A 10050-nucleotide genomic window follows, 5' to 3' on the forward strand; every position below is an offset into this window, starting at 1 on the left:
GGCTACTTCGTTGAGCAGGGCATTATTTGGATGCTAGATGACACCGACCTGATGTTTTTTTATGGGTGCATGGCACAAAATCATCTGCTGTGGACCTGTTGGTGGCAAGCATGACAGCTGTTATGGTGGGTATGTTGGGCTTTAATTGCTGCCTGTAAGGAACCTGCATTAGGTTTTTGGTTGTGGCCTTTGTCAACAGCCTTCATGGTGGCTGTAAATGTTGGTCTCCTGTTTGCTGGAAGCATTAGATATTTAAATAGAAGATAAAGCTGTACGTTAGCCTGTTGATTGATGAAGGCTTCTGAGGATTGGTCTTTTTTCTCTGTGGAAGTGTTGCATTTGGGTAGTTTGTGCAGGGCTGTTTAGGGCATGTATATCATTGCTTCTTTTGTGAACTCTTTGCCCTCTCCCTGTTAGTGTTAATGCTTTTCCCTTATCTGATTTTCATTTTGTTCATGTAGTCATTTGTTAAAAAGGATTAGATTGTTGACATTGGAATTGAATTTTGAGGGCCTGCTTTCAGAGGACATTAGAAACTTGTGGCACATAGCCACCCGCTTCTCACCTTTGGATCTTAATGCAGGAATCAAATGAGAGACACTGGAGGAAGCAATAGGAAGAAAAGGGAATCAAGTAGAGAGGAAAGCTATAGCTCTTGATGATGAAAAGAAAGAGGCAACAAACACAAAATAGAGGAATGCTGAAGGCAAGCAAGGGACAGAAAAAGCCTGTGTAAAAATATTTTCAAGCTCATGAGATTAGTTTCTGGGTTTACAAAACTCCTGTTGAGATCACAATTGACTAGTCAAGCATTCAAGATGACGATATTTATCAAGTGATAATGCAAAGACTAGAGTGTTAGATGTTTAGGAGGTTTCAAAAATTGTGATTATAGGCTCGCGGGACTTATACAGGCAGCCTTTTGAGAAATTATACAACCAGTACTGCAGGCAGGAGGCTGGAAAAGATAACCTCACTATGGGTAAAAAAAGACTTTAGTAAAAAGAGTGATGTGTAGCATGTAGGTAACATCGTGTGTTCGGAGAGAATAAACTGGTTAATGTCTAAAGACTAAGAGGTGGTGTTAGAATATCTTCTTTTATAATTGAATTTGCCTCTAAATGCCAGTGATGTTTTGAGATGTGTCTTCTTGATGTATCTGTATGGGGTTTTTAACCCTTTTTTATTGAGTTACCCTCAATAAAAAAAATAATGGAAATTTTGAAATTTTCAGATGTTAGCATAGATAATTCAGATTCCTTTCAAAATCTAAAAGTGGATATAAATTTGAATTATTTTGATGACCAAACTGAACAAACCTGCATTTTAAAACCAAAATTAGAAATAAATTCAAATTTTCTAAAAAGCTGAAAATTGGCACAAGTTTATCATTCCCACCAAACAACACGGCCTTCTGCACAATCCAGCAAAAATTGGGAACATTTTTTAAAAAAAAATATTCATTTCAAATTTCTTGGAAACTTTGACACGTATCACAAATTTGAGTTACTCCAACCAGCCAATTTAAGAATTCTGCATCTAGTGACAAATGTGGGAAAGTTAAAAGCATTATATGATAAATTTATACTCCTTAAGAAGCTTAATATTGGGCACAATTTCAAATTGTTCAAAAAATCAAATTGAAATGCTTTTTAGTTATTTAGCGAAAACTGGGAATGTTCAGAATGAATTGCTTAAAAATCCAAACTTCTCAGAAAGTTCAAAATTGGGCACATCCCTAGAACTTTAGTTAGATCTTGGCACCTGTTGGATGCATAAATTTCAACTTAGATGGTGCTCTTAGAGAAATCCAGGCACAGCAGCAGGTGACAGCATCCATCAGGATCATTTGGATTAAACCAATTTTAATATATGCCTTTCATCTTGAGCATGCTACAAACAATATTATGGAAAGGTTCTCTTCAGCAGGTACTCCTGACTCTCAATTGCAGATAGTCATCCTTGAACCTGGAGAGAGATGAATATCATCATTCAATCTCTCAAAAACATCTTATTATGCATAGTAATTCAATTGAATGATCAATCGTTCAAATGGTGTTGTCATTTCTAGCCCACCTTGCAACGATCTACTTATTCATATTTTAGGCTGCCGATTTAGCATACAAGTGGGGAGTTGATCTTACTAATACTTTCAAGTTCCGGGAGCCTAGAAAGAGTTTCATCTCCACCCATTAAGAATAAGATAAGTAATAGCAGAAGACTGCAAGGGGGACATAACTCACATAATAATATAACCCTTGGCATTTATTTGGGATGGAAACATCCTAAACAAAATTCTTCTCTCCCCATCATACAAATCCTAGATGTTGCATCAAGATTTTGTTACCCATGATAAAAGTTCTGAAACCAATTACAGTAAGACCCAAGGAATGTCAAATGAGGATTGAAACAAGATGCCTGTGACACATTAACTTCAGGTTGCCATGATCAGAAATTCAGGTAGCTGCTATGGATTACTTTTCTAATTTGCCGAGTGTAGTGATTTCCAATACAAATATGTTAAGACTGATTGACATGGAACAAGATGAACAAAGGGCACTTAACCTCAGAAGACTGTGCATTAGTCAGGGATATGGCTGCAAGTATTCCTAAATAAACTTGAGATGGCCACCATACTCTCCTCCCATACTGAAATGAAGATCTTTTTGTGACAACCACACATTTCAGAAAGGAATCCAAAAAAAGATTAATTCCATACATGAATGTCTTAAAAGAGATGAATAGCTTCACATGATTCTTCAGCTAGTTATACTTTCCTTCAGCCTTTATCTGTTCTTGACATCTATGTTCTTCACCTTGGAAATTTTTATAAATAACAAAGTTTTTAGCAGATTGTTGCATTCGAAGTGCCACCACATGTAATAAGGCATTGGACAATGTAGGGATGATGACTTGGACGAATTGGTAGACTAAAGGTATTGTAGTGAGGATTCACAAAGGCGGTACAGAAGATCAAGTATACTTTGAATTTGGCATCAGCGCTCAAACTTTTTTTGGCAAAAATTTTTAAAATTAATTTGCCACTTGGTATTTTTTCTTAAATATTCATCAAGAATTTCAAGTTATTAGAACTACCAAACTGTAAATACTCTGTTTCCTTCAAATAAGCCTATAATATAAGTAATTGTATGAAAAAGATTCACCAACCATTTATTTTCAAACAAAAAAATCTTTATAGTTTTCCTTATTCGAGCTGTAACTCTCAGTCTCCTTCAGTTGTCTAGGTTTATCATTTATGGAAAAAGAAAGAAAGTATATTGATGTCTAATAACATAAAAATAGATCAATGCAACTGTTAAAGTACAGCTAGCCTGAAATAATTATCGTGTCTCCAATGAATTACAGAACTAAAAAAGAAAATTTGAAAATCGCTTAAAATGGCGGAAGACGGGAAACATCCAAAAATAATGGCCAGCTGAATCAAACCTAATTAACACAGAAGAAGTCAGACAACTCAAATTCATTTTAAGGCCAAGAGTAAGTAAAAGTTCATTTTCATATTTATATATTAGAAAGTTTAAGGGATGCCAAGGGGACATCCAATTACAGAATTTTACTCGTCTATAAAAAGATTACTGAGTAGGTTTCATGTCAAAGGTTTCGCCCACGGTTTCCTGAGAAGGGTTAACATCAACTCCCGTTACAATTGCTGCAGGCGGCCCTCGTTTGCATCTAAAAATAATACAAATAAAATAAATTATAGTGCCCTTTACGCCAAAATGGACTGTAGAAATTATCCAAGTGTGTACAAAATTTGTGTCTAAAAGAACGTAGTTTTGAAAAAACTTACCCAAATTGATTGTTGGGTCCAAACGATGAAAAAAAAAAATCAATTTCTCACTTGTAAATGAATTCCTACTTAATCTCAGAGATATTTAAACAGATATTTATACGTCATGAAAGCCCGAAATACTTACTGCAAGAAAATTATGTCCACAAGAAATATAATTACTAAAAAGTCATATACATACCTTTCCAGCATATCATCAACAGATTTAGTGTCCCCAGAAAAGAGCGCCTCAACTGTTCCGTCCCTTCTGTTACGAACCCAACCCTTTAAACCCAGTTGCTGGGCGTTTTCCGTCGTCCATTTCCGGTAAAACACACCCTGCACTACGCCCTTCACCCGCACATTCACCTGTAAATACAGGCTAAAAAAAAAAAATTTTGAGCAATTTTTAAGCTTTGCGGTCTATAGTATTTGAGGGTTTCTAGACAATAACTGCCTAATTTTTTTTTAAAGAAAACAGTTTAACCTCACATTGAACATGTTTGCAAACTCTTTTTTCAATAATATTTCAAGCAGGTGTCAGCTTAAAAACATTCTTCCAGTAATTTTTGTGAGAATTGAAACTCTTTGTCAAAAAGCTCTACTAGAAAACCCTCTTCCAACAGTTTCTTTTAAACTTAATTTGGGCTTACAGATTTGGCTGAGGCTGATGACGAATCCGAGCTCATTTTGAGAGTGGAAAGAAATTTTGTGTTTGAAGAGGGAGGAAATCTTGAGAGTGTATGAAGGGCAAAGGAGCCAGTCATCCCATAAGATTTCTGATCTGCTCAAATAAATAGCAGTCTGGTTGTGGTTGTTCAATATGTGGTGATTGAGGGAATTTTGTGGGGACGTAATTTAATTTAATATAGTTTCGTAGGCAGGAAATTTTAGTGGTTGGAGAGCTTAGATCCTAAGTGGAGGGGTCCAATACCCTTCGTTTCATATGCATATTGTAAGTAATATTTTTTAATTAAAAGTGCAATTTACTAAAATATATATATTTATTTAAGATTTTTTAATAAATAATAGTGTAATTTTTTTTTTTTTATAGTGTTATTTAATTAAATTTTAATGGAAATGTCTATTCATAAAAATAAAAAAAATGTATATTATTAATAGAAATAATTAAGAGTAATTTTTTTTTGGGGGTAGAGTATCATGATCATAATGATTTATAGTTTTTTTATTATTAAATGTTATGGAAGCATTTTAATATCTTACGAAAGTACATTTAATGTGTGTTGATATAAACTGTTAAATACATAAGTAATTAAGAGTAATTTTTTTTTGGTTTTGGGTAGAGTATCATGATTATAATGATTTATAGTTCTTGTATTACTAAATGTAATGGAAGCATTTTAATATCATATGGAAGTATTTATTTAATGTGTGTTGATATAGATTGTTAATTACGTGAAAAGGTGTAAGTCTACAATGGCAAGCCAATTCAAGATTTACCAAAAAGCACAACGTGGTTACACAAGTCCTTAAAATGCAAGTTTATTTTTTAATAGATTTGTTTTGGCTCTAAAAATATTCAACATAAAATTTCAAATTCTTTTTGAGGGTTTCAATTCAACTGCAATGCACAATTTCTGATATGAAAATTTGTGTATAGGGTTTTAATTAAATTCTCACACAAATTTGCAATACAAAAAGCTAAGAAGAAATAATATTTAGATGTTGAAGGAAAATTTTGATTGATTCATTTTAGAGGCAAACATTTTATGCTAATTGGTTTTAGAGGGTTTTGTCATTAAGTTACAAGAGATGAATTTGATACAAAATGTCTTCAGAGGGATTCCTTCATATTGTGAGACACATCTTTGTTTTGCATAATTTTATTCAGGTCTTGAGATAATGTATTGATGTAAAATGGACGTTCATGATTTTTTGTCTAATTTTAAGGTGACAATTTTATGCAAAATTGGGCTATAGTGATTTTATTTGATTTTTGAGATAAAATATTGGCGGCAAATGATTTTAGAAGGGTATTAATAGGGTTATGAGGTAAGATATTGATGTAATATGGGACTTTTTGGTCTTTTGAATAATTTATGGGGCAAAGACCTATTTCAAAAGTGCATCTAGAGAGTTTATTTGAAATTACAAAAGGAAAATTTTTATCTGAAATAGTTTTGGAGTGGCAAGATCTTGATGTCAAGTGGTTTTGTGGGAGTTTTCAAGTTATTAGACTCATGATATATTTGTATAGAGGGTTCCTTCTTTTGGCATGTTAAACCATGTGGAGCAATGAAGCAACCATGAGGTTAGCCTCTTTTTCTCTAAGTATTTGATCACACTTCCTAGTTGATTATGGAATGAAACTCAGGCTATTATAAAATTCAAAATTTGAGATTCATGTCTAATGCATTTAATCAACCCCCTATTAATGTCTCACATTGCACATTTGAAGGTGCCTAGTATCACATTTGGTTTTTGGCAATTTAACACCATTTTAGAGCCCACCACAACAACATTACTTGCCCTATAAAGATTCCAAATAAAATTATGTGCTATAAATTTAAGGCTTATAAGTGCATTTTTAATATTATAATAATTATTAAGTGGAAAGATCCAAGGCTAATTTTTAAGCTTCACTTCCTTTGTAATTTTGGGCATTCTGTGAAAATGGTTTTGATTTGGAACTCTAGAAACTAAATATATTACAAATAATTATCAAAAGCTTTTGTTTATATCCTCCTCAAATGAATGTTGTAGGAATTTTTGTTTATAATATTTGTTTTTGTTGTCATTATTTTTGAAACTCGTATTTTGCTAGCATGAGGGATTTATAAGAAGAATGATCCTTTGAAGTAATTAGTGTTTAGATTGTAGAGTGTGAAATTACTTGAGCACTACTCCTTTAAACTTAGGTCTTAAAAATTTTGAGGTTGTATGAGAATTATTCTCTTTTGAATAGTGTTAGATATAAATAAATCTAGTTAGTAACTTAACCAAAACCAACCTCTCTTCCATAAAATATTGGACTATGAATATACCAAAGGTGTATAGTTGGCCAAATCTAATCAAAGAGAGTAAAACATCTTGGATTCTATTCGTTTATTGCATAGAAGATTGATTGATTGATTGATTTAGATGTGAGCTAATTAACTCTAAATGCATGCATAAATGGTAGCATAAACTCTTGAACACATAATTATAGATAGACAAAATTCCACTAGTAATTACAAAAACGAAACAAAGATATAGAGGTGCATCTATTATGACAAGTCGGGCTTGAAACTATTGGAGATGAGTGGAGAGCACTCTAGTCCAGAGGGTGTTTGACTATTGAAAACTACTCAAATATGGGATTAGTGGACTTAGAATTTTTGTTTCTCCAAATTTCAATCCAAATGTACTTGACTACGATGTTGGGCACCTCTGTCTAATTATTTTCTCTCAAATTTGTTGTGTCAGTCTTTATCTATATAGACTCATTCTTCATGTAGTTGTGGATTGTCATTAAAGTCTAGATCTAGACCTGCAAAAGCACAAGAGAGGAAAATGGTTGTGGTAATATAGGTATTTCCTTAATTGAACCCTCATTTTGGTGGTTCCACGTCCATGGATAGCCAAGTTGGATATGAGATAAAAGTATGTACTCTGAACCTTAAGTGTGTCTAAGAATGTGGTAAGCAATAATGTGCATAAACATAAACAAATATCCTACTCAAGTGTGTTAGAGTGAACCTTAGATGCTTGGCAACCATAAGGTAGTGTACAAACCAACTAAAAAATGCATGAACATGTAAATAACAATAATATAAATGATAAAAATCATATCTAAAGCTTAAACTCGGAAATATAAGAATGACATGAAATCATACCAAACCCTTGAGGAGAGGTACAAGCTATCATCAATTAGTAATTCCCTATCATCCTCCAAGATTCCTTGAAGCTTCCAACATCTTTGCAGTGATGGTGAATGATCAACTAATGAAGACTTGATGTTGTTGATTATCCTTCAAATTTGTAGACTTGTGTGATCAATTTGGTAGAGTTTCCTTATTGTAAATATTGTATGTTCAAATGAGGAAAGCTACTATCTTTTATACAAGTCACAAGGTTGATTTTTAAGAAAATATCAACATAAAATAATTATAAACAAAAATCAAGATGGGATTCTATAATTTCAAGGCCAACACTCAAAATATTTAAAATTTTAAAATATTTTGGTAGGACATGGTTGGAGGGTGCCTTGGTCACACCAAAGTGAGTTTTTCAAGTAGGATGTGAGATTTTAGGCTTGTGATATTATATCTAGTACTAATTTTGGTTTTTGAAGATGATAAAATGTAGAATAAGATGATTAAATTTTCAAATAGGATATGACACATCTCCTTGAGTTGGGGGTTATATTCAAGGCTAGAAGTGGTCCTAAAATTTTGAATAGGGGATTGGAAACTAAAGCAAGTGCTAAGGAGAGTGTAATATTGGGCTCACAATTAATGAGTACAATTTACTACACTACATTCAACCCCCATTTTAGTGGCCATATGATACTATGTGAATACACAAGAGAAAGTATATAAAAGTAAACATTCTTGAAAAAAGATACTCATAAGGATGTTGAATGTAGCCCTTGGTGTAATGATACTTACAATACAATGTTAGGAACTATATCTTCCAAAACCAATTTTTTAGTGAAATCAAAATAAACTAGAATTCTTACTAAGAGTGATGAAATTTGAGGGTAGATATATGCCTCTTGTTTTTCCAAGTTGCTTCTTATGTAGGTAGAAATAGGGTCTAATGTATACAACATCAAACTACAAAAAAGAGGAGATGGCAAATGCCTTCAAAAATTCATTTAGCAAAACAACACCATGTCAAAGAGAACTTGGCATGAATGAGAGAAGAATTGTGGTTTCAGCAAAATAAATTTCATGCAAATTAGATTTCTCTAGCTCAAGTTATGATGAAAAATTGAAATATGCTAAATTAGGTTTTAGAGATAATTTTACCTTACATAGTGAAGCTTTTTTAATTTTTCTAATTTTGATTTTTCTTATCTAGTTTTGTCACTATTGTAGATGGGTCTACACTAGCATGGGAGCAAGGATGCTATATAGACAAGCATATTAAAACCACTAGAATTGAGATGTTGAGGCAACACATTGCCAAGGGCATCTATACCCATAAGATAGGTCATATTGAATTTTCTATGCATTTCATTATTTTGATTTTTTGATTTTAGATTTGCAAAATGAACATGTTTAGTGCTTTGGTACCCCTTTTGGGTGCCATAGCCCAATCTAGGCACTTGTGTCCTATTTGGGTGCTAGATTCCAACTTGGACACCAGAGTCCAACTTGAGCATCCTGGTCCAAATAAGTGTCTAGTGGATTTTGCATGAAACTTTGTGATTTTAATGAACATTTATTCATGTGATGGAGAGCACTAAGTAAATCTATTCAATGTTGTCAGTAGCCCCTCCAATAATGTAGGAACATGTGGATGGTAATATATACAGATTGAACTACATGATTAGGCATATTCAATAGCATGAGAGGATCCTTCACATCTATGAGATATCAACCTATAGTGGGTCTACACCATATCAAGGATGAGATTCTATGATGTGATGTTGATGGCATTAATGGGGTGATGGGACACTAACACCTTCACTTTCCATCTTTCAATAGGGGATATGGTGGTCACATTAGAAAATGTGTATTGGATTTTACATCTTCCAATGTGAGTCAAGACTATGAGTCTAGTGGGACCACGTGCACCTAGAATCATCGATGAGGACCAAATGTCCAATATAGATCTCACGTCATATCAGGAGACGTGTGAGAGGTCACATTTATCTATGTTGGATGCTATACACTACTATGGACATTCATGTTCTATGGCAAATATTTATCACTATAGTCACTCTTGTCATAACACTTAATGGGTGAGGCACACATTTGTATAGGGGCCTTGTACATACTATTCATGAGATGGAGGATAGAATGACCATTTTTGCATGGGGATGGAGTGTGCTAGTACTAGCATCTCTATTATGATCTTAGACGATATGTCCACTATGAGGCACACATCTTGATGACATGCACACTTCTCCAAGTGTGAGCAATTAAGAATATTACATGCACAAGCCTAATGGGCTACCTAATTGAGATTTATTGGGTAAGATCACGAGAACACACTTATCCACTGAGGATATCATGATAGAGGTGATTTACAATACTAGAGAGTTGAATTTGACATATTAGAGCCTACAAATATTGTATCAAGATCATATA

The 10050-nt window shown here is 33.4% G+C and overlaps 1 protein-coding gene across 1 annotated transcript; it reads right to left on the bottom strand.

Annotated features, from left to right (window-relative positions):
- Positions 1–1635: 1635 nt before the first annotated feature.
- On the bottom strand, positions 1636–4637 carry LOC131074375 (uncharacterized). Its single transcript, XM_058010984.2, has 4 exons — positions 4444–4637; positions 3993–4159; positions 3598–3693; positions 1636–3447 (listed from the first exon to the last, which is right to left on the bottom strand). Exons 1-4 carry the CDS (start codon positions 4555–4557, stop codon positions 3369–3371), a joined length of 456 nt encoding a protein of 151 aa, XP_057866967.2. The 5' UTR covers positions 4558–4637; the 3' UTR covers positions 1636–3368.
- Positions 4638–10050: the final 5413 nt, after the last annotated feature.

This window comes from Cryptomeria japonica, chromosome 3, assembly GCF_030272615.1.
Source record: "Cryptomeria japonica chromosome 3, Sugi_1.0, whole genome shotgun sequence".
Taxonomy (NCBI): Eukaryota; Viridiplantae; Streptophyta; class Pinopsida; order Cupressales; family Cupressaceae; genus Cryptomeria; species Cryptomeria japonica.